The sequence below is a fragment of the Euleptes europaea genome, chromosome 10 (genome assembly GCF_029931775.1).
Source record: "Euleptes europaea isolate rEulEur1 chromosome 10, rEulEur1.hap1, whole genome shotgun sequence".
NCBI lineage: Eukaryota > Metazoa > Chordata > Lepidosauria > Squamata > Sphaerodactylidae > Euleptes > Euleptes europaea.
The window spans coordinates 57832083-57857057 of NC_079321.1; the positions used below are offsets into that span (position 1 = coordinate 57832083).

The following is a 24975-nucleotide window of genomic DNA, read 5'->3' on the forward strand; positions in this document are numbered from 1 at the left end:
CTCCGAAACCGTTTTGAGGACCCGACTCTGGGTGAGCGGGCTAAAGCCTCCCTGATGCAACTGCGCCAAGGGACTAAGTCGGTGGCGCAGTATGCAAGTGAGTTCCAGTCACTGGCTAGCCGAATTCTGGACTGGAGTGAAGCTACCTTGGTACAATGTTTCAGGGAGGGTCTCAACCCAGACCTCCAACATTGGGCCTTCATGCAAGGGAACCCCCCGGATGTGGAAGGTTGGGTTCGCCATGCTGCTGACATCGAGAATCGCAAACAACTCCTGAACTTGTCCAAGCAACGGCTTGGGCGAGACCCCAGGCCCCGAGGTGACCGTGGCCGGGAACTCCGGCAAGGGGGTGGCGGGGGTCTCTCGGCCGCGGAACGCCGCAAGCGGTTCGAGGCCGGCGTCTGCCTGATCTGCGGGGGAAAGGGTCACTTTGCATCGCAATGCCCCTCTCGCTTAGGCCGTCCGACCCCCCCCCGCCAAACCCAGGCCGAGCCGACGAAACCGGCCGCCGACAGCCAGCCTCGCCGCAGAAGTGGACCACTGAGCCGGCGCTCCGGCGCACCCTCCGCTCTCCACGCGCGCCCCCAGGATGGGGCATCCGACTCTACGGTCCCATCGGGGTCCCGGATTACAAATACCGTCTTTGATTCGGACGGCTCCCCGGAAGCCACCACCCCGTCCCCCTCTTCCAGCGAGGAGGAAGAGTGGGAACAGCCGGCAAAAAACGCCGTCGGTCTGCTGTAGAGGGGGCTCCGCAGCAGACCGTCCCTATCGTTGTGCAAGGAGCTCCACCGATGGTAAGCGCCCAAGAGGACAATGTAATTGTGCGTGTTCATCTGTCCCTACCCAAAGGGGGTCCCCCGTTAGAGGTCCCCGCGTTGGTCGACTCGGGGTGTGCCCGCACCATGATAAATGAAGAAACTGCCAAGAAATTGGGTGTCCGGCGCAAGCGGCTTCCGGGACCCCTCCGTTTTTCCCAAATGGACGGGAGTGACTTTAAACGGGGCCCGGTGACCCACAGAACTGCAGCCGTGATTATGTCCGTGGGGGAACATTGGGAACGGTTGTATTTCACCATCGCCCCTATTGTAACCCCTGTGGTGTTAGGGATGAACTGGTTAAGGGGACACAATCCCTCCATTGATTGGGTTAAACGGGTGCTTTCCTTCCCCGAAAACCCCTGTGGGTTGCATGACAAGGAACGGGTACTCAGAACTCCAGCCGCCGCACTGGTAGGGTCCCCCGCCCCAGTCTCTCCTCAATTACCCTCTGAGTACTCGCAGTTTACTGATGTTTTCGATGTTAGAGAGTGCGACGAACTGCCTCCCCACAGAGAAACGGACTGTGCCATCGAGATTGTAGGGGAAGGCAAACTGTCTAAGGGAAAGGTTTACCCCATGAGCCCTAGTGAAAAGACTGTATTGCGAGACTATCTGGATGTCAATCTGGCGAGGGGTTTCATACGCCCCTCCAAGGCTCCTTATTCAGCCCCAGCTTTCTTTGTAAAGAAAAAGACGGGAGATTTAAGACTGTGTATTGACTTTCGCAGACTGAACGCAGTCACCCAGTCTAATGCTTACCCCCTCCCTCTTATTCCTGACCTTCTAGCACAATTAAAGGAGGGCCGAATCTTCACCAAACTGGACTTGGTAGAAGCCTACCACCGCATTCGCATCAAAGAAGGAGACGAACCCAAAACGGCCTTTTCCAGTTGTTTTGGGATGTTTGAGTACCTGGTCATGCCGTTCGGACTTTCGGGGGCTCCGAGTGTCTTTATGCAATTAATTAATGAAGTTTTGCATGATTTACTGTTTCGGGGGGTGGTGGTATTTCTCGATGACATTCTTATTTACTCTGAGACCATGGAAGAACATGTGCGCCTAGTGCGAGAAGTGCTCCAGCGGCTGCGGGAGCACAAACTGTATGCTAAGGTGTTCAAGTGTGAATTCCACCAACCTTCTATTACATTTCTGGGGTATGTGATTTCCCACCAAGGGTTGGAAATGGACCCCGCCAAGGTCCAGGCGGTGCGGGACTGGGAAACCCCCACTACCCGCCGCCAACTTCAACAGTTTTTGGGGTTTGCCAACTTTTACCGGAATTTCATTCCCAACTTTGCCCAAGTTGCGCTTCCCCTCACTGCCCTGTTGCGTACCAAGGACAGGGGGGCTAGCGCCGCACTCCCCTCAGCCCGTCTGCAATGGTCTCCCCAGTGCCAGCAAGCTTTTGAACGTTTAAAGCTACTTTTTTCATCCGAACCCGTTTTGGCTCACCCGGATTGCACCAAGCCCTTCGTGGTGCAGGTGGATGCCTCGGATGTAGCCATGGGCGGGGCCCTATTGCAGAGGGATGAGGGGGGACGGTTGAGGCCATGCGCCTACTTCTCCAAGAAGTTTTCCCAGTCCGAAATCAACTGGGCCATTTGGGAGAAGGAGGCAGCAGCGGTCAAACATGCCCTTACCATATGGAGACACTTCTTGGAGGGGGCCGAGCTGCCGTTCGAAGTGTGCACAGATCACAAGAATCTTGAGGCTCTCAAGGGAGCTAGAAAACTCAATGCCAAACAAATTCGGTGGGCCCAATTTTTTGCAAAATTCCGGTTCACCCTCAAACATGTCCCTGGCAAAGAAAATGCCCTAGCTGATGCTTTGTCACGACTTCCCCAGTATCGCAACGATTTCGATCGCCCCGTCGACTCCCTGTTCACTCCCGAACAGCGAGGGGAAGTCCCTGGCTTGGCCGTCACCACCCGATCCCAAGCCCGCCAACCGGAGACCCCCCCTACGCTCAAAGGTATCCCGGAAGCATTCCAACAGCGACTCCGGGACGCCTCCTTACAGGAGGAGGAGCACCATCTCCTCCCCACTGGCTTGGAACGAACCAACACTTGGTGGGTGCAAGGGGGGAAACTATATGTCCCATCTTCCCTTCGCAAAGAAGTATTGGGACTTGTACATGGGGCCAGGCTAGCGGGTCATTTTGGTTTCATAAAAACGCTTCACCTGGTTCGAAGGCAATTCTGGTGGCCCGGTATGAGATCTGATGTAGAGTTGTATGTGCGCAGCTGCCCCACCTGCGCCACAGCCAAGAAACGGATGGGAAAACCCCCGGGGCTTCTCAAACCGCTTGAGAACCCCTCCCGTCCCTGGGAAGTCATCGCCATGGATTTTATCACCGACCTACCTCCAAGTCGGGGGAAAACGGTTCTCTGGGTTATCACAGACCTCTTTTCCAAACAGGTTCATTTCGTTCCATGTGCAGGTCTTCCTTCAGCCCAGGGCTTAGCTAAACTGTTCATCACGCACGTCCTCAGGCTACACTCGATCCCGAGGAAGGTCCTCTCCGACCGGGGGGTCCAGTTTGTTGCCAAATTCTGGCGGGCTTTCCTAAAGTTAATGGGAGTGGAGGAACAGGGCCTTTCTTCCGCCTATCACCCCCAAACGGATGGTCAAACAGAACGAGTAAATGCGGTAGTAGAATGTTATTTGCGTTGCTATGTAAATTTCCACCAGGACGACTGGGTCGACCTGCTGCCATTTGCCGAATATGCGTACAACAATGCGCCTCATTCCTCTACCGGCTTTAGTCCCTTCCAAGTTATATACGGGACGGATTTTGGCCCTTTCGGTTCTGCCCCCGTCTCGCCAGAGCTCCAGTCTACCCCTGATCTTCAGGAGTGGATTCAGGTGGTTAAATCCACCTGGCCATGGTTGCTCAAAAATCTGGAAAGGGCAAAAAGCAAGTACAAGGAACAAGCAGACAAACACCGGTCTCCGGGATGGGAACTCAAGGTGGGGGAGCAAGTCTATCTGTCCACCAAAAACCTCCGCTCTCTTCGCCCCTGCAAAAAACTGAGCGACCGTTATGTAGGACCTTTCCCCATTACCAGAGTAATCAACGAGGTTACCGTGGAACTGAGTCTCCCTAAGACTCTCAAGGGAGTTCATCCAGTCTTCCATATAAGCCTCCTCAAACCTTATGTAGCAGCTCCCCAGTTCCACCCCCCTCCCGCTCATGAGATTCCTACCGTAGTAGGAGGGGATACCCATTTGGAAATATCCAAGGTTTTAGATTCCAAATGGAAGAAAGGGAAACTGTTTTACTTTGTTCGCTGGAAAAACCTTGGCTCCGCTCATGACGAATGGGTGGCCGCACCCCACATGGCAGCTCCTCGCTTGGTCCGAGAATTCCACCTCGCTTATCCCGATAAGCCTCGTCCTCTCGGAGGGGGGCCTTAAGGGGGGCAGAATGTGAGGGTCTCTGTCTTTGTGTCTCTGCTTTCCATCACCTGCGGTGTTATCAGTGAACTCGTAAAAGCAGTTCACACCTTCTGGTCTCAGGCGCCAGGCCTGATGGCCCATGTATCTTCCCCCCCGCTGTTCTTCCTGCCAGTACTCCCTCAGGCCGGTGCGGCCTTGGAAGTGTGATAGCCGCACCAGACTTCCTGGGATCCGTCTGATGTTTTGTATTATGCCAAGCTTGTAACTTCCCATAACAATAAGTGTGAACCCCAGTGCCCCAGTGCCCTGGAGTCAATATATTCTGTAAACCCGTATAGCCCCTCACTTGCAACTTTCTACCTGTGCCTGTCTCATCTCCTGAAGGCTTCAATAAATCTATTGTTTCTGTATCAACGTCTGAGCAACTGATTTGGAGAAGCAAACTCAGAGAGGGGGATCTCTCACACTTACCTATATTACTTTCTCTTTCTCTCCTCTTTACAACCTTTCCCTGTTTTCTTGTCTCCTTCCCACACACCAAGTACCCTACTTTTTAATCTGTCCCCATCTTCAGCTATACTTATTATTTGCTTTATTTATACCCCATATTTGCTCCATAATGGGGACCCAAAAACAGCTTACACCATTCTCCTCTCTGTTATTTTATCCATATAACAACCCTCTGAGGTTAGGAGGAGAGTCTGACTGGCCCAAAGTCTTCCAATAAACTTGCATGACAGAGTGGTAATTCGAACCTGTGTCTCCCAGATCCTAGTCTGAAACACTATACCACATTGTCTTTTGTGGAGTGGCTGCTGTTGACCAGTAGCAAGCAGCTGGATCTGGGTGAGTCATGCAAGTTGCATGGTTGCCAAGTTGCCCAGTAGTTGCTGCCAGGCCTGGCCCTGATGAGTCTTCCCTCAAGGCCAAACATGCCTGGAAAGGGCCCTGCCTCCTTCCCCTTCCTTTGATTGAGAGAAACCAAGACTTGAAGTCTGGCAATACTGTTGTGGTTGCTTAGCAACCTCCATAACAGCCACTGAAGACATTTGTTTCTTAAAGGTGCCTCATCATTTTGGAGGGCTTTAACTCCATTTTTTTGTTTTTAATTTCAGATTTTTCTGCAAACCTTGGGCTTTTCTAACATTTGTAGAAAGATCTCTCTTGTCTGCCTGTGGCTGCAATCTCTGGATTTAAGTATTGACAGATGGGGCCAAGTTGAATTAGATGTACTAGCCTTAGTTCATATGAGACTTATTCCTCTTTCTCTTCACACTGCTGTGTCTATCCCAAACCAGTATTTTGTTTTGTTGCTCCTAAAAACAGTACACACAAGTTAGGATTTTCAAAATTTAAATTTATAGTCTTCCTGATAGAGAGAAGCAACTTTTTTGATGGTGGAAGCATTTCCTGGAGGGAATAAAAGTAGACACGTCCTTTTCAAATGTTGCAACAGGTTCTTCAAGCCAGGGTATCTAACTATATTCGATGCTGGTGCATGCATAGGAGCTACCATGACAGACCTTTTTTGTGGGGGAGGGGGATAATGTTTTCAGCTTTCTAGTATTTCCAACGTAGACAGCTAACTTTTAAAAACATCTTACAGATTACCCAACAACTGTATGTGTAAATAATGGCATATTCATATTAATCTTATTATGACACGCCATCCATCACAGAGCTATTTCCAAGGTCACCACAACCTCTGGATTTAATTGCTACCCTGTAGCTATATCAAGCCTGCAAACACAAGCTATATACCTAACCAGATTCCTTAGTTGAAGCCTCCACATTTTAAAGAAAGGAGCAAAAGAAAACCTCATGTTTAAAAATAATACCGAACTATTATATCTTCAACTTCTACTACATCTGCAAAATTATAACTCTCTCTAAGTAAAAATGGGGAAAATATTTATTCAACATATATTTCTGTTTTTTGTACTACAATTGTGTTATTCTCTCATTCTCCCTATGTGAAGAAAATACTTTTGTTTGATCTCAGTAATTCCCTTAAGCAAAGTCCCAGCAACATTTAATTAGATGTCAGCCCTTTCATATCAGTAAGGAATACCAGGCAGCAAGTTGCTTGAGGACCTCAGGACCTTATACTGTAAAATGCCTGAAGGACAGATATGTTTGAACAACAACTGAAATCCATGAAGCTGTGGTCAATCACTGGGACATTTAAGCTCAAAAATAAATATGTAAAACTCCACTGTCAGGTGTTAGTTCTCCAAAGGGCCACTTGGTTGGTTCGTTCTCTCTCTCTCTCTCTATATATATATATACACACATATATATACACACACACACACCTGAAGAAAACAAGGAAGATTCTCCCGAATGGCAGACAACATCGCTGCAGGCAGCCCTTTGTCTTGCTGTAACACCGCATGTGGCAAAAGCAAGCAATCTATTATGCGGAACAAGAGCGGTTGTGCTTTGGAAGTAGCCAGTATGGGTGCCCAGGACTTCACAAGGCATCCTATTGAATAAAATTAAAGAGACCCCAAAAGATAAAATTGCAGGAGGAAAGGAAGGACGGAATATAAACAGGCATTCTTTTAGGTGGCATTCACCGGTAGCTATAGCAACCAAGTTGTCTCATTTTCACATAGCCTGCTTAGTCAACTTGGAGATAGTAGAGCAAAATGAGAACGATGTCTCAACAGATAACTGACATTTCAGTTCTAGGAATGCAGTTTTTCAAAAAGAATAATTTCATTGTTCAATGATAATCATGCCAGCTAGATGCTTGAACTACGATATATACGGCAAGATATGACACATAATGTTCCCCCAATTCAAGCTTTAACTTCTAGACTATCCTGCCTGTCCATAAATTTTTCAAGCAATCCCAAAAACATTCTTGGTTTCATAAGCATCTACTGGGCCAAGCATATGCAATTGGAATCAAGGATGTTTCTCTCCGGGTATCTACAGCGGCTTTGATTCTCTGTCATTTTCCCACTTGTGCTAGGCCTTTTCTGTTGCAGTCCTCAATTTTTGTTTTGAAAAAGGCCCATATTTCATACAAACTAAATTATTGTGGAGTGGAAAAACAAGTAACACATAAAGAGACCATGCACTTAGCAATAACTCCCAGAAGTGCTGTCTCCTTTGTTTTCTTCACATATTCCATGAGAGTAAAACTACTCTATTTGACCCCCAGCTACTGTGGTCCAATGGTCCTTACCATTACTCTAAGCTATTTCGTAACCTAAAGACACTATTACCCAGCAATGTAAAAGGACCCCATCTGAAAGATGAAAACAGATTGATTTGCTTCCTTTGGCCCAAACCAATCTGGGCTCTTATTATATTTGTTCTAAATTAAAATTAAAGCAATTTTATACCACTAAATTTTACAGGTCAAGAGGAATTATAGTTACATTTTATGGAATAAGACTAGTGGAATACAGTAACAAAATGCCCCATCTCAAAAGCTCATTCACATTACCAGCTGAGAACCCCCTCCCCAAGGGTTACCAATAACTATTCCCAAGGCCAGAGGAAAAAGAACAATGAGATAAACCCCTCCATTACACCTGGACTTTGACCTCACTGAGAATGGCTCCTCTGGGGTCCTTTTATTATTTTCTTTTCAGGGCTGCATTCCTGAAAGGGGAAGGCAAAGCTCCTTAGGAGCTGGTGTGACCCTGCGCTGGCGTAAGTGTCCATTTATCCTAGGATAACGGCACTTACACTGTCCAGTAGGCACAAAAACGCCGGTGCCAGGGAGCTGCATCAGCCCCCGCCGCCAACGCAGCCACACTGGTAGGAAATGCCCATAAGGGAAAGCCTGCGCTGGTGTGGGGGGGCATTCCCGGGGGCAGAACTGCCTTTAGGCAGCTTCCTAACCCCTTTCGCAGTGGTGTTGCTGCATCACCTTTTTTAGTGGAGCAGCCCCATTGAAGGCAATGGGGCATTTTCATCCTTTTTACTTTTAAAGATTTTAAATTCCTCTTCGGATCTACACCCACCCTTCAGGAATGGGCTGTACATCTGTATCTTGTATTGCTATAAGTGGCTTTGGGAGTCAACATTTGGCTGAAAAGTAAGGTAAAATGCAGTCAGTATTGAATGTGAGTCAGAACCAGCAAGTTTTTAAGTACCTCTATACAAGTAGTATTGATTTGGTACACAGATTTGCTAAAACAAGATGAACATTAGCCATAATTACCCATAATACTGTAGTTGAGATGAAGTCCTTCAGCAGGCCCTTTTTTCATCAAGTAGGGTTTTATATATTTTAATACATCACCCAGATATTCTAGTGCCTTTGTTACCATAGAAGATTTTTCATCTAGTGTTTGAAGCCCACCATAATATTTACCAACAGCCTGAAAGAATTAAAAGAGGTGGTAAAAGGAGTGGGGTTGGAGAAGGTGGCAAAAGTCTTAATTAACATTACACTTTAATATGGCAATGAAAGGGGTCTTCCCTTTAGATTGCCAAAAATAATTACTTTTTAAGAGTCCCTTTACGTTTATATTTTAAAAGAGTTGTACCTTAATAAAATGAAAAACGGCATTCTTTGGATCTTGTTTGTAGACTGACTCATCAACATGAGCCTTTGAGAAAATATCTCCAACTTCTGGGAGTTTAAGTATCAATCTTGTGAGTTCAGTCAGTTGTTCCATATATATTTTATCTATTTATATCAAGAGAATGTAGCAGTTATTGGTATGGGTTAATAGCAAGCTTTTCCCCAGAGTATGAAGAATCCTCCCAATTGTAGAATTGTTTAAAAATGCACAGAAAAGTAGCAAAGACTCTCAGAAGCTATGTTTTTTATTTCCCATTTATAAAAAATCTCCTAAGATCTATCATGTAACACATCTCCTTTGCTCCTGGGCAACTATTTTCAGCCTTTCATAATTGAATACATTAACCAGCACACACCTGTACTGCTGCTGCTGTTCTCTTAATGGACTTATGCAAACCAGCTATTTCAATGTTACTGTTGGAGCGGATACACAAAAATTACTCAGTGTGGTCTCTAGCCATCCTTGTAACATGTTTTCTCCACCTTTACTTTCACAACTAGGATAGTCGAAGTGTGGATTTTCTCCAATCTTACAACTCTTAATTGTAGGGAAAGTGCAAGGACTATAATCAACATTAGGGATTGAACAAGACTGTGGGGGGGACCCCGTGAGATTTGAAGGGAGAATCCCTTCTCCCCCCACCCCCACAGGGCCGACCACACACTAGCTAGCCCAGCCATCTGCAGCACTGCTGCCAACAGTTGCCTGGCTGATACTGTAGGGCCGAGGCTTCCCTCTCTTCCCCACCTACTGTCAGATAGGGCTTTTGACAGCTCCATCCTCAAACAAGATGGTTTCCCCGCAAACAAAATGGAGTTCTCCGTGCACTCCTCCCCCCCCCCCGGTTTTGCACACTAACTCAGGCCAGAGATTTACAATTGTATTGGGACCCGCTCGTGTAAATCTTCGATCTGATATCGGGTCCCACGCACAAAGCCGAGAGCTCGGCCATCTCCTCCACTGATTGTTTCTGTTTCAGTTTTACTTAAGTCGTTACCAGCAGGAAACGACTACATTGTCTCTTTGTTCCTGTAACCCTATTGTATCAGCCCTATAAATGTATCCACACTCCCCCTGTCATGTATTCCAACCTTGCGTGTCTCTTACTGAAATCACTGACTTCTGAAATAAATCTTTGAATCGCTGCTCTGCCTGGATTGAAGGTCTATTGCCTGAAAAGCTGTGTATTTGCTGAAGCCTGACACCTACCTGCCTGGCTCATGTGACTGCGGCTCGTTCCTTCTCCCTCTTCCTGCCCGCCCACTATAAAGGTCAGGGTTTATAAATGCCGTTTGAAACCCCAAAATTTATAGTGAGCAGGCAAGTTGGAAAAGAGGTAGTGTGTTGTATAGTTTGACCGGTGCAGGCTCCACTCCAGCCTTCACCGTATGGACAGACCCTAGGTGGCATCTGGCATCAGTAATTTCAGATGTGTGTGTGTGTAAAGTGCCGTCAAGTCGCAGGCGACTTATGGCAACCCCTTTTGGGGTTTTCATGGCAAGAGACTAACGGAGGTGGTTTGCCAGTGCCTTCCTCTGCACAGCAACCCTGGTATTCCTTGGTGGTCTCCCATCCAAATACTAACCAGGGCTGACCCAGCTTAGCTTCTTTTTTTTTTTTTAATATAAATTTTATTGGGTTTTATGATAGAAATTTTCCATTGCATTAAACAACATCTATAACAATATCGAATTTCAATTCTAACCTAAAGTTGTTATAATTCCATATCATATAATAAAAAAGAGAAAAGAAAAAAGAAAAAAAGAAATGGAAAATTTTTTGACTTCCCCATCACCTCTATCTGCCTCTTAATAAAAAGTTCCTCCCGTCATAGGTAATCTAATCTTGATAAAATATCAATACCATATATAAAAAACCATAATCTGTTAGTAAATATAATTATGCTTATTCAATATAAAAAAAATCAAAAATAATCCTCTGGATCAGATTAGAAAATATTCTTCCATTCTTCCCAATTTTAACTCATATTCACAATAATGCATCCACGCCCCCCATTCCCCCAAAAACCGAACGTCATTTTCTTCATTTAGAATAGCTGTGAGTTTTGCCATTTCTGCCACTTCAAACATTTTAACAATCCAGTCTTTTTTCTCTGGAGTTTCTAGCCCTTTCCATTTCGCTGCATAAAGCAGTCTCGCAGCTGTTGTGGCATATATCAAAAAGGTTCTTTGTGTTGCTAAGTCGTCTGGAATCATACTCAATAACATCATTTCTGGTGTTTTGGATATATTCTTTTGTAGTATTAATCTCAGTTCGTTATAAATCATGTCCCAGAAGTCTTTGGCTTTGTCACAGGTCCACCACATGTGATAAAAGGAACCAATTTCTTTGTTACATTTCCAACAAGTAGGGGACATCGTTTTATAAATCTTTGCAATTTTCTTGGGTGTTAGATACCATCTATACATCATTTTATAGATGTTTTCTCGCACTGACTGTGCTTTTATTCCTTTTAAATCTTTAGACCATAATCTTTCCCATTTATTTAAAACAATATCATGTCCCACATTTTGAGCCCAGTCGATCATAGTTGGTTTAATCGTGTCCTGCTCACAGTATATTGTTAAAAGGAGATTATACATTTTAGAAATCAGCTTTGTATTATTGTCTAGTAGAATCCTTTGAAAAGGAGATTTTTCTTTAGAGAAACCTTTTTTTGCATCTTGTACAAAAACTGATTTGATTTGGTAATATTGAAGCCATTGTAAATCATCCTTAAGCAGTTGAAAGTCTTTTAGTGAGCATTTCTTTCCTTCCCAATTAGTTAGATCTTGATAAGTAATAAATTTGTCTGGTCTAAGTGGGCGCAAAGTTAGCATTTCTTGGGGCGATATCCACATCGGTGTTTCTGGTTCCAAAATGTGTTTATATCTCATCCAAATACGAAGTAGAGAGGACCTGATTATATGATTACGGAATGTTGCTTGTAATTTAATTTTATCATACCACAAATAACCATGCCATCCACTTAAGTTATTATAACCTTCCAAGTCTAGCAAACGTACATTTGACAAATTCATCCAGTCTTTTAGCCATACTAAAGCTACCGCTTCAGCATAGAGTTGAAAGTTAGGCAGTGCTAAACCTCCTCTAGTTTTTAGATCCACCAAGTATTTATAAGCAGTCCTTGGTTTTTTTCCTTGCCAGATGAAGTTTGAAATGTCTTTCCTCCAAGTTTCAAAATATTTTGTTTGTGATATTATTGGTAAATTTTGGAATAAGAAGAGCATCCTCGGTAAGACATTCATTTGGATCGTTGAGATACGTCCCATTAATGACAATTTTTTGTTTGACCATATAATCATATCAGTTTTAATCTTACCCCATAACTTGAGGTAATTGTTGGTTAACAGATCTTTATTCTTTGCAGTGATCCAAATTCCCAGGTATTTAACTTTGTTAGCTTTCTCCCAGCCAGTATATGATATAAATTCCTGTTGTTGTATTTCCGATAAATTTTTAAATATTATCTTTGTTTTTTCTTGATTCACTTTAAAGCCTGATACTTTTCCAAAATCATCCAAAGTCTCCTGAAGTATATTCATTGACTGTGTTGGGTTTTCCAAAATTAGCAGTAGGTCATCCGCGAATGCTCTCAACTTAAATTCATGTTTTTTAATTCTTAGCCCGCGGATGTCCTCCATACTTCTTAGTTTCACACATAGCGGTTCCAACACCAACAAAAATAAAAGTGGAGACAAGGGACATCCCTGTCTAGTCCCTTTCGTGATTTGGCAGTTATCTGACATTGATTCATTAACCAAAATTTTAGCTTGTTGGGAGGTATAAATAGCCGATATACCTTTCTGAAAACGATCTCCAAAATTCAATTTATCCAAAATCCGTTTCAAAAAGTTCCAAGAGACCATATCAAAGGCTTTTTCTGCATCCAAAAATACAAAAGCCGCAGTTTGTTGAATATTATGGTCATAATATTCCAGTGAATCTAGTAAAATTCTTACATTGTCTTTTATTTGCCTTCCTGGTATAAAACCTGCTTGGTCCTCATGTATAAGATCCTTAATAAATTGCTTTATCCTACATGCCAAAACCGAAGCAAAAATTTTGTAATCCACATTTAAGAGCGATATAGGTCTGTAATTAGATGTTTTTTCTGGATCTCTTCCTTCTTTGGGTATCAGTGATATAAATGCGTGTGACCAAGTCTCCGGGGATGTTCCCTCGTCCAAAATTGCATTGTAAAGTGAACCAAAAAATCCAACTAAATTGTCACTAAAAGTTCTATAAAATAGTGCAGTAATTCCATCTGGTCCAGGTGTTTTATCCGTTTTTTGTCTCAGTATTGCTTCTTGTATTTCTTCCCTTGTTACTGGAGCTTCAATACATTCTCTCTGGGTCATTGACAAAGCTTTCATCTGTATTGAGTTTAGAAATTTATCTATTTTCTGTTTTGGAGTATTTTCTTTCTGATATAACTTAGAGTAAAATGAAACAAATTCTTTCTGAATTTCTGAAGTTGTATAAACTGGTCCTTTAGCAGTTTGGATTTTTGTTATAATCTTCTTTTGAAATGAGTCCTTCAGTTGTGTTGCTAAAAAATTTCCTGGTTTATTTGCATATTCAAAATACTTTTGTTTAGCAAGTTTCAGATTTTTATTCATTTCCTCCATTATTACCAAATTTAATTGGTGTTTAGATGCAGAAATCTGTATTTGAATTTCTCTTCTCTCCTCTTCCTGTGTTACCATTACCAATTTCTGCTCCAAATTTTGTAAATTCCAAAGTATGTTGTTTGTAAATTGCAATTGAGTCTTCTTCCAGGCCGAGTGTTTCTGTATCATAAAACCTCTCAGAACAGATTTGAATGTGTCCCAGACTGTATTTAAAGAAGTTTCCCCATTAAGGTTAATTTCAAAAAAGTCTTTCATTAAAACCTGTAATTCCTTTTGTATCTTGTTGTCTTTTAAAAGTTTATCGTTCATTCGCCATCTAAATGCTTGTTTATTGTTCCAATCAAAGGTAACAGGATTGTGATCAGAAAAAGTTCTAGGTAAAATATGAATTTTACGTAGTTGCGTGAAAATTGATTTACTGGCCCATATCATATCGATTCTGGAGTGTGAATCGTGTCTTGCTGAATAAAAGGTGTATTCTTTAGCTGTTGTATTCATTGTTCTCCAAATGTCTTGTAATTCTAATTCTGAAGCCATGGCAAAGAAAGTTTTAGGCAAGCATCCATCATTGATATCTTTTGCTTTTGATTTTTTGTCCAGGGATGGGAGAATAATTCCATTGAAGTCGCCCATCAATAAAATTTGGTCTTGTGTGTACTGGGTTATCAGGTCATGTAATTTTTCATAGAAGGATTTTTTCCCTTCATTGGGTGCATAGATTCCAACCACTATTGTCCTTTGTCCCAATATTTTAGTTCTGATAATTACAATTCTTCCTTCATTGTCTTTATATACTAGTTCTGGACAGAGACTGGGGTGGGCATAGATTACCACTCCCTTTGTTTTAGTTTTAGCAGAAGCAATAAATGCTTGTCCAAGCATCTGTTTCTCCAAGTATTTTTTATGCTTTGAAGCTATATGGGTTTCTTGTAAGCAAATTAGGGAGTATTTATATTTCTGTAGATATTTGAAGATTCTGGCCCTTTTAGTTTTCTCATTCAGTCCATTTACATTCCAAGAAATTGCTTTTGCCATAATGTAGTATTTTTTAGCAAAATAAAAAGTCTATAGTTTAGTACCACCTTCTGCACCCTGTACCTCTTCTTCTTCCTCTTCTTCTTCCTCCTTCTCTCCAGGTAATTCTTTAAGGTCCATTTTATATTTTCTCAAAAATTTCCCCACATCTGCTTGGGATAGAATTGTCGTTTTCACTTCCTTATAGGTGAAAGCCAAACCTTGTGGCATAATCCAACGATATTTGATGCCATTAGCTTTCAGTATAGACACAAAGTCTTTGTAGTTATTCCTCTGTGAAAGTAGATGCCTTGGAATATCCTTCAGTAGTATAAGAGAGGAGTCTCCTGCTGACACTGGATTTTCATAATGAATCTTCATAATCTTGTCTTTAACTCTGGTGTCATAGAACACTATCATCAAATCTCTTGGCTTAGATCTTCTCATTCTAGCAGGTAGTGGTATCCTGTATATTCTATTAATGGCTTGTTTTAATTCTTGTTCATCTATCTGAAATAAGTAGGCCAAATTTGGTATTGCAGATTCTTTATTATCTCCCATCATATCTGGAAAATTGCGTATACGAAGGTTGGTCTCTTTCACTCTCATCTCCATCATTGCCATTTGATTTTTTGCCGCCATCTGATCCGCTTGTATTGTTTCAATCTGTTTTTCTTGGCTTGTTAATTTTTTCTTTGTGTCCTTGTGCTCATCCATCACTTTCTTAATTGATACATCCATCGCTTGCATATCTGTCTTCATAACAATCATTTGAGTTTTTACTTCTTTCAAGTCTCCAGTGACCACATCCAACTTCTGATTAATAGCTTGGGATGCTTGACCAAGATTTGTCATCATAGAAGTCAACTGTGCCATCTGTGCAGACATCTGTTCAAACTGTTTATTTGTTGCCTCAGTTTGTTTAGTTAGCATATCCTGTAACTTTTTTTCCATGGTCGGGGTTTGTAAAGAGTCCCTTAGTTTAGTATAGGCAGGGCTATGTAGTGAGCCAGAGCGGGGTCGAGACATTTACATTCAAAAAAAGCTGGTAAAATACATGTCCACCGACAGGGCCTTTAAGGTGCTGGTTAAAAGATGATAGTTCAAAGATCAGCCTAGTAATTTTTTCGGGTTGAAAAGAGTCGAAATTGGCTTTAAAATTGCATTTTAAAGTTTTAAAATACCAGTGAGTTTTTTCGGTCGCTCTAGATCGGATTAATCAGGAAGTAAACAGGAAGTTACTAGTGCTGCAGACCTTCTATCGCCTCTTCTCGATGGTTATTCCTTCAGGAATGATTTGAAAGTAACTCGAGTGCGACGGATATTCAGTCCCGCGGCTACTTCCTGTTGTTTTAGTTCCAATGATAGAGAGGGTGTTATAGAGAGTCTTCCGTTCCAGGCACTCCCTTACTGCAAACGTGGCAGGAATTCGCCGGAAAATCAGGAAGAGAAATCACCCTCCCCTTCCTTCGGACCTCTCATTGGTGATAATTCTTGTCAGTCTAAAAGGTATCCTTCCGACTCTTTGTTATGGTTTAGGCTGATCGATCCGATAAGGCTCCTGTCGCTAATCCCGATGACTAACTCAGATCAAACTTTTTCAGTTCGGATTATGGAGGGGTGGGGGTCCCAGAAATATTCTTATCAGCCTCCCGTCTGTTCAAATTTCTAGTAAGTAGACGAAGAGTTCTTTTGTACCCAGCTTAGCTTCTGAGATCTGACGAGATCAGGCTAGCCTGGGCCATCCAGGTCAGGGATGATGAGGATGATTTCAGATGAGGCTTGAGGTAAACAGGAAAAAATAGCTACTGCTATTAACTTCCCTGGATGGCATTAGATTGTTTAGTAAAGAGGATTGAAACTATATGAATAAACCTCACAGCATTCACTGAGCTCACAAAGTTATGTTTCAGTTAACAAGACGAGGTGAATCTTTAGCCTTTCCCTAATCTTAGAAGTCTCTCAGTGTAAGTGGGAACTCCTTCAGGAAATTCCAATTACTTACCGTAACTTGCTACCCCTGAAAACCAGGCTCTGAGACAACAGTGTCTGTTCTTTTAAGTGTGGACTGAAATTAGCTGGCTTTATCCCCAAAACTAGTCTCTGAGACTTACAAAGTCTCCTGAGAAATTATTTCTTCCTGACTACTCCTCTGAAGGCACAAACCCTATCTGAAAATATTCAGTTTTAGCCTCTCAAACCAGGCTCTGAAACATGGGCTCTCCATGCTCATTCTCTAAATGTTCAGACCCTATCTGACAAGAACTGACAGTGTAACAGATTTTTTTATTTCACTCTCCACTCCCATCCGGCTCCTTCAGCCCCCCTGGGACCTGATTAGCTGCTATCTGATCTGCATACACACTAATCAGTAATAAAGAGGATTGACTGTGGACAGAAAGAGGTAGGACCTTTCCCATCAGTCACACCCACCCGCCAGACTAATGTGGCAGTGGCTCTGGTTTCCCCTGCTTCTTCTGTCTGCCCATCTGAGATGGCAGGTCCTCCCGTTTCTGGTCCAGAAGGATGTTCCTTTACATCATCTGCAAAAGCGCAGACAACCTTCTTCTCTTTGGGGAGAAATTTAACCCCCCCATCATATTTTACTTTTCACCTTTTTCTGCAAACAATAATGCTCCTATGAACCTGGCCCCATGCTCTGGGTTTTTCCGTCTACATGGGGGCCAGGTTTAGGTTCAGGATGATATATGATTACAGAAATTTGGTAATTTAGGGCTTGGTCCCAAGAACAGTGCACGACAGCTTGTTTCAACCTTTTGTGCAAATAGAAGCCAGTGAATGGAAGCCACTTTTGTACTGCCCCTCTTCCATTTTATTTTCATGTCAGTCATGTATTCATTGTGCATGGCCATAGGCCTTTACAATCTAGATCAGTGATGGCGAACCTTTTAGAGACCAAGTGCCCGAACTGCAACTCAAAACCCACTTATTTATCGCAAAGTGCCAACACAGCAATTTGCCCCCACTGCCCAGCTGGGCGGCGCAGAGTCGGGGGAAGGGGGAGCCTTTGAACTGCTCCGCGCAGAGATCTCCTACTATTATTACCTGGAGGTTGGCAATCCTAAGCGTATAACAGCCGTGCAATACCCAACAATGTGGGGCTGCTGCTCCGCTGTATCCAAGTATAGCACACCCTCAAGTTAGTGTGTGCCCTAGAATTGCACTTAAAACGCCATGGTAGGGTTGCCAACCTCCAGGTGGCAAGTCTAGGAAATAAATGGAAAAGAACACCTATGCTGCAAAAATGTGTGTCACAACCCAAGATACAGCACAAGGCTCTACTGCTTACAGCAACTGTGAACACGAGTATAAATACCAAAAAAGCTTGCACTTGTTTCAAATAGTATTGTTTAGTAACAATATACACTTTTCAGTACGTGAATTACAATGGCAATAAATATTCCTATGTCAATATAATATTATTACAATGCAAAGCCACAATACATGAACAACTTTAGAATTAAATAGAACAGCTATAGTAAATGTGTCTGCATCCCATGCAAGTGTATTAAAGTCTCCCAACAGAATTAATCCAGCAATAGCAGCCTAAGATGGTAACAGGCATACACAAAAAGCAATAAGCACAATTAAATAAGCAGTAGCAGCCAAGATAGTTGAATAACAAGCATGCACAAGAAGCAGTAAGCACAAGGTTAGAAGGAGGGGGGAAGGGAAACAGGAGCTCCCTTTCTGTGCTTGCAAGTAATGAGCCAAACGGTTCTGTAGATGTTAAATCCTCTCTGTGACGAACACACTGAAGCCTGTGTCAGTCTAGGGGCGGTGGGAAGGCAGCAAGGTCTCAATGGAAATTAATAATGAGGGAACACTTACTAGTCCTGCTGAATTAAAAAAATAAATGTGAGTGCTCTGTGCACGCTGTAGACGCGCGCTCCGTTTCGCCTGCTGTGGAGCAGGGAGAAGGAAGTATGTGATGACGTCAGCAACGGGGCGAGGAGAACTCCCGCAAAGTAATTTGCAATGAGACAATAGCTAGCAAAGCTGCGGCTGGCAATAAAGATTGTAAAGTTAATGATGGCAATTACGCTGAAAAGGGGAGAAGGCACCTTCAAAGGAAGGTAGAAACGCCTGGAGGAAGCAGCGACTCATCCGAAGGCAGCCTGCCAGTAAAGATGAATAACAATCCCGGTGTGGCCGGGAGCCCCAGGAGTCCGGGGAAGGGGAGGCTTTGAACTGCTCCGGACAGCGCTGAGTAGTTCAAAGCTCCCGCGGCCCAGCTGGGCGGCGCAGAGTCCGGGGAAGGAGCGGCTTTGAACTGCTCGGGGCAGCGCGGAGCAGTTCAAAGCCCCCGCCGAGCTGGGCGGTGCGGAGTCGGGGGAAGGGAGGGGGGCTTCTCGACTTACTAGCGTGTGCCCACAGACAGGGCTCGGCGTGCCAAGTCCGGCACGCGTGCCATAGGTTCGCCAACACGGATCTAGATAATACTACAACAACTTAAAAATATGGATATAAAATCCCTTAAACATCATACAATTACAATACACCAATTCAGTTCCTTTCCTCATTTAGTGGCTTCCTTTGTCCTAATTTTCCTGGCTGCTAGGCCATAAAGTGCCATTTTTCGACGGCGCATTTTATTTTCATAGCAGCCCTACGAGTTAGATTCATAAGGCCCCAGTTCACCAATTTAGGTTTTACGACTGTGTAGGGATGATTCTTCCACAGTCCTATTCTGACACTCTTAACTATATCACCACACTGGCTCTCCAGTGCCACAGAACCGACCTCTTATACCATTGTATGAACTACTGCACAATTTCTTGTTGAAGCCTTTCTATAATAGACCTAAAGGGTATTTATTTTTATTATCTTCCTGATCTCCTTTCTTTGGATTCTGCTCCCCCACTTTCTGTGTGTACGAATGAAAAAAGCAAAATATAATCTCTCTAGAGAGTCAAAACCGATTTCCCCCTTGTTTGTGGAACTGATTGTTCCTTATTTAACTTGGGCTCTAACTTCATATGAGAACAGATTTTTCCCTCTGAAATACAGCTTGGCAATATTTTCGTTCTTTGCTTCTAAAAAAACACAAAATAAGTACTTACCTGAAAAAAAAAATAAGGAAATCCATCATTTACAGACTGGAGATAACATCAAGGAAGAACCAGTATAAAGAAACAAAATAAATAATTATGCAGAAGGACAAAATAAAATAAAGCACCTTTTGCATGTAGTTGAAGGGGTTCCCCCCACCCAAATATATAAAAAATTCATTGCCACTGATACTTGTTTGTTAAATAAACATACTTACTAGCTGTTCGGTCGGTGTTTGTCCTGGCCAAAGAATCAGTAGGCTGATTGATAAACATTTGCAAAGTACACCGAAACCATGACCGTACCAACCATGCTTGGTAGGATGTATGACCCACACCAGTAAGTGCTTCAGACAATTCTCTACAAGAAAGAAAGACCCTTTTTAAAAAAAGCAAATAGGTAAATATAAAAAGACTTTGTCATCATCCATTTCCCTTGTGACTTGTATTCTTGTGTTTAATTTTTTATATACAACTGTCCCCATGCCATCTTTTGGGTCATGCTTTGCATCCATACTGGCACAGAACATGGTCCCCATTGCTCAAAGTGGTCTGCAGGATATATTTAATTACTCCCTTCCTCCCCAGTGGAGATCCAAAGCAGCTGACATCGTTCTCCCGCCTCCATTTTATCCTCACAACTACTACCCTGCGAAGTAGGTTAGGCGGAGAGTATATGACTGGCCCAAGGTCACCCAGCAAGCTCCCGTGCCAGAATGGGGATTGAAACTTGGGCTTCATCCTAGTCCAACACTCTAACCACTACACCATGTTGGCTCACACGCTGGCTGGTAGTGCGGCAAAGAACTGCTGGAGTCTACCAGCTATTTCTCACGTCATGCCTAGTGTTTACACATCTAATTTGACCTGTGGGACAGCTGGAACAGTCTATTTATTTATTCACACTTATAGCTCGCCCTCATTCCTGGCAAGCCGGGCTCAGAGCGGGTCACAATATCATAATCATAAAACGTAAGTTAAAACATACTTTAAAACTACATTCTCCATGTGTGTGTGTAAAGTGTCGTCAAGTTGCAGCCGACTTATGGTGACCCCTTTTGGGGGTTTTCATGGCAAGAGACTTAACAGAGGTGGTTTGCAAGTGCCTTCCTCTGCACAGCAACCCTGGTATTCCTTGGTGGTCTCCCATCCAAATACGAACCAGGGCTGACCCTGCTTAGCTTCTGAGATCTGACGAGATCAGGCTAGCCTGGGCCATAAAAAAGGTAAAGGTCCCCTGTGAAAGCACCGGGTCATTCCTGATCCATGGGGTGACATTACATCCCGACGTTTCCTAGGCAGACTTTGTTTATGGGGTGGTTTGCCAGTGCCTTCCCCATACAATACAATAAAAGATGGCATTCATTAGTTGCAAATAACAACCACTAGTAAACCTGGTCAGGCAGTGCAACCCCCATCCACGAAGGTGGGGGAAGGGGAGGATGGGGAGGCCAGCAACCACGACAATGGAAAAAACGTGCGGCCGCCACTCAGTTATAACCTGGTGGAACAGTTCCGTTTTACAAGTTCCTCTTTATGTGTGAAGGTTAAGAAAATGAACAGATACACCTTGTGACATAAAAGTTCACACAGAAAAGTCTGGTGGCAGTATCCAATAAGGTTTATAGTTGCTGAAGTGCTGGGAGGCCAGAAGAGCGTTCACCTCCATTCAGGAACTTCCCATAGCACTCAACCTTAACTCAGTTCAGCTACAGAAAATAGAACAGACCAAGATACAATGCAGAAGCATGTGATAAAGAACTATATGTAAATGTTAAATTGGATATAAACACTATTCCTTATTGACAAGCCTCTAGTGTTTTAACTTATGGTTTGGTGGAGCAACCAGAATTAACCGAAAAGGCTCAGTTCTTCTCCAGGCAAGAGCAGATCTCCAGAACTTTGGAGACGGAGGCTGGACAAGGTTGTATAAGTCATTTCCACAGAATGTCCCAGAACAACAGTGCACGCCTGCCCATGCTTCATGGTAATGAAACATCTGGGGATTGTGCTACACATCTGCACTGCATTCTTGCACAGGAAAGATTACGGTCCAAGACTGTACAGAAGAATGTACAGACGCAACGAGAACAAGCGCATGAAAAACACAATGCTGATACTTGCTCAGTTGAAGTTCTGCATCTAGTTTTACAGGGTGTTTCATATATTCAAAGGTTAGTGAATTCATGGTACTGAAATGTCATAATCTTTCTTAACATATGGGCACCCTTCTGGATAAAGAACTTTTGCTTACATTGAGTGACAAAAATAATCTTTCATCGTTTTTCTTTTCTTTTTTCTTTTGTTCTTGTTCACACTGCAGAGGCTGTACAGGTGGGAATATGGGCCCATTTCCTAAGCAACTAAATGATTCTGTAAATGATTCCTAGGTAATTTATATTCGTTGGTGCAAGCTTACGGCATATTTTAAATAAAACAACACAGCAAGTTACAATAAAACTCTAGTAAAATAGCAAATAGAGTGAAAATGAGAAATAAAGAAGGTGGTTGCACTTGTAAAATTATGAACTATGGCGGCAAACTATAGGACACTGCTGCCAATGACAAAATTCCCATTGATTTCAATGATTCTGGACATCTTCCTAAATGTATGCTCTGTGCCTTCTACCACAGATTTTGTTAAATTGCTTACCGAGCCTGAGAGTTGGAAAGCTTCTTGTAGGTCATTTAGTTTAACCTCCTATCCTCAGGCAGTATACTCTAAACTTAAAGTGTGCCTGACTGATGCCTGTCCAGATTATTTTTATTTTATGTCATTTAAAAAAATGTATTATGAACTCTCTTGGAGATTCACCATGATTCCACAATTGTAGAAGTATTATTCACGGGTGTATTCACAACATCAAACAGTACTACCCAGAAAAGAAAAGTTAAGTCATTCAGCTTATACATGTTTCTCAATTCACTTATATAATGCAAAGTACAGCAGGCGAGATCCAAAGATGTCCAAGCATGAGTGGAAAGCACTGCCACTGAACTGAGTGGGTGGGCAACTAAAATTTCCCTCTTGAGATGCAGGACCACCCACTTCCCACACCCCGTGCAGTTCTTGAGGGTCCCTTGATCCTCAAGAGTGGCTGTTCAGGTCACATAGGGAGGAGACAGAACACCCAGCCCATAAGCAGAAGTCATGATTTTTAGGAGCCAGGCCGATTTATTTATTTTAAAATGTATACGTTGAGACCTGCTCAAGGCAGCTCACAAAATAAAATAAGACAATCATAAAAGCATAAAATCAAACTATTAAAAACCCAGCCAATAAAACCCCAGCGCATAAACATCTAGCAGTCTAAAAGATCCTCAAAACAGACCTCAGGGTAGAAGTAGATTGTTATTAAAACACCTTAAAGCCAAAAACATTTAATGCCTCTGATTCATTAAAATGCACATTATAGTGGGAAAGAAGAGGCTTAAGTTGTGTTTCATGAACGGTGGCCTAACTATGTCAAATCTCAAACTCTGCAGGAATATACCGTATACCTTGCAGTTGTGGACAAGTTTATATCGGGACCGCACAACGCAGCATACAAACAAGGATAAAAGAACATGAGAGATACTGCAGACTTGGCCAACCTGAGAAATCAGCAATGGCTGAACATGGACTGACCCAAACAGGACACAGGGTCTTATTCCAAGACACTGAAATACTGGACAATTCTACCAACTATTTTGAAAGATTGCACAGAGCAGCCATTGAAATTCACAAACATCAGCACAACTTTAACAGAAAAGAAGGGAGTTTAAGAATAAATAAGGCTTGGCTTCCTGTCCTGAAAAACTCCAGACTAACAAAAACTACAGTCCACAATAGCCATGCAGATTAGCTTTGGATTCCACATGTTAACAGATCAATTCAGGATACAATGGTTCCACATTAACATACCACAGCCTAATTAGCACATTGTCTTACAGGACATTATCTTACAGGACAATGATTAGCACATTACCTTTGATACTTTTGCAGGACAATGACTCAGCTCAAACCCAACCCCCTTCTGACTATGTATTACTCTTCCTACACACTTGACACTGAGAGACACTGTCCTTCAGTGTTACTCCTCTGAAGATACCTGCCACAGCTGCTGGCGAAACATCAGGAAAGAAAATACCCAGACCCCGGTCACACAGCCCGGATAACCTACAAGAACCGATGAACTCTGACCGTGAAAGCCTTCCACAATATTTTAAATCTCAAACTGTTTATCGTACATTTCTGAACTACTTGGGGGGGGGGCGGTCCGCTATTCAAGGAAAGCAAGTTAGAACTCCACTGTGCTTGAGTAAGCCTCTTCTATAAGTCCTTAAGTGAATCTTGGAAAGTGCTTGCAGATTTTTCAGTTCCTTTTCCACACTGTGCGAGGCAGTGTACAATGTAAAATCACAGCAAGAAACTGAAAACACCTTGATAAAGCCAGACTTTAAAAAAAATTAACCAAGATTGTATATTGCTTACCTGTTTTGTATAAGGTGGCTCAGGTATCTTGATACAAGCTCAGGGCAAACCATATCATCCCATCCAAACAACTGCATCATTGCTAAAACAGGCTGGGGTTGAAGATCTGTTGTACATGTGCTAGGCAAATCCAAAGCCAGCAAAGTAAAACCTGATATTTTAAAAAACAGGGTTGGGAGAACAGGAATTATTATTATACACACTACTTTTCTTCCGAAAAGCAGCTTACAACATTGGTTTCCCCCTCTGACATTTTATCCTAATAACCACCCTGTGAGGTAGGTTAGGCAGAGAGAAAGTAACTAGCCTATGGTTACCCATGGCAGCGTGGGGATTCAAACTTGGGTCTCTCCAGATCCTAGTCTGGCACTCTAACCACTACACCAAAGCGGAATAGGAAAGGCTGAGGGGAAAAACAATACTTTAGTTTCCTGGGTTTGCCTGATTTGTGTTCCTCTGCTCTCCCTAAACAACTGTGGAAGAGTGGAATAGTCAGCACAAATCTGGTTGGATGAAGGGACTGCTCAATCTTCTCCCAGCAATGATGTGGATTTCCTCAAAAAGGAAGAATAAAAGAATGTTCTGGAAAACATTCTAAGAAATGTGTGAAAATAGTTTTATTCTATTTATATTTGGAATCATATTAAGCCAGTATAGTCTGTACTTCTTACGCTTTTAAATGTAAGATCCAAAGGTCAAGACCGTTTGCACATTAATGTTAGCATACCCAAAGAACTGTGCCTCACATGCCATGGACTGGGGTGGCCACTCATCTATTTAAAGAGAATTTAACTCTTGTCCAAGGAGATGGGATACCTCATCACTAGAATCACTTGCACTGCTAGTTCCATTTCAGATTGGTGATCACAATATTCCTTCACCAAGCAACAGCAGCTATAAATAAGAATTTTGGTTTTGACTTGAGCTACACACAGCCAAGCTTGCCTAATTATTATATTGTCAATAGCATCCATTCATTGTTATCTAATT

General features: G+C 42.9%; 1 protein-coding gene across 1 annotated transcript in view; it reads right to left on the reverse strand.

Annotated features, from left to right (window-relative positions):
- MMS22L (MMS22 like, DNA repair protein) overlaps positions 1-24975 on the reverse strand; it is a gene marked incomplete at its 5' end in the record, with an annotated part of 122391 nt that overhangs the window by 20238 nt on the left and 77178 nt on the right. The window contains 5 exons of the mRNA XM_056856771.1: positions 6536-6705; positions 8404-8563; positions 8732-8874; positions 19730-19872; positions 23986-24136. Of these exons, the coding sequence (XP_056712749.1) occupies positions 6536-6705; positions 8404-8563; positions 8732-8874; positions 19730-19872; positions 23986-24136 (767 nt within the window). The remainder of the gene's footprint in view (positions 1-6535; positions 6706-8403; positions 8564-8731; positions 8875-19729; positions 19873-23985; positions 24137-24975) is intronic.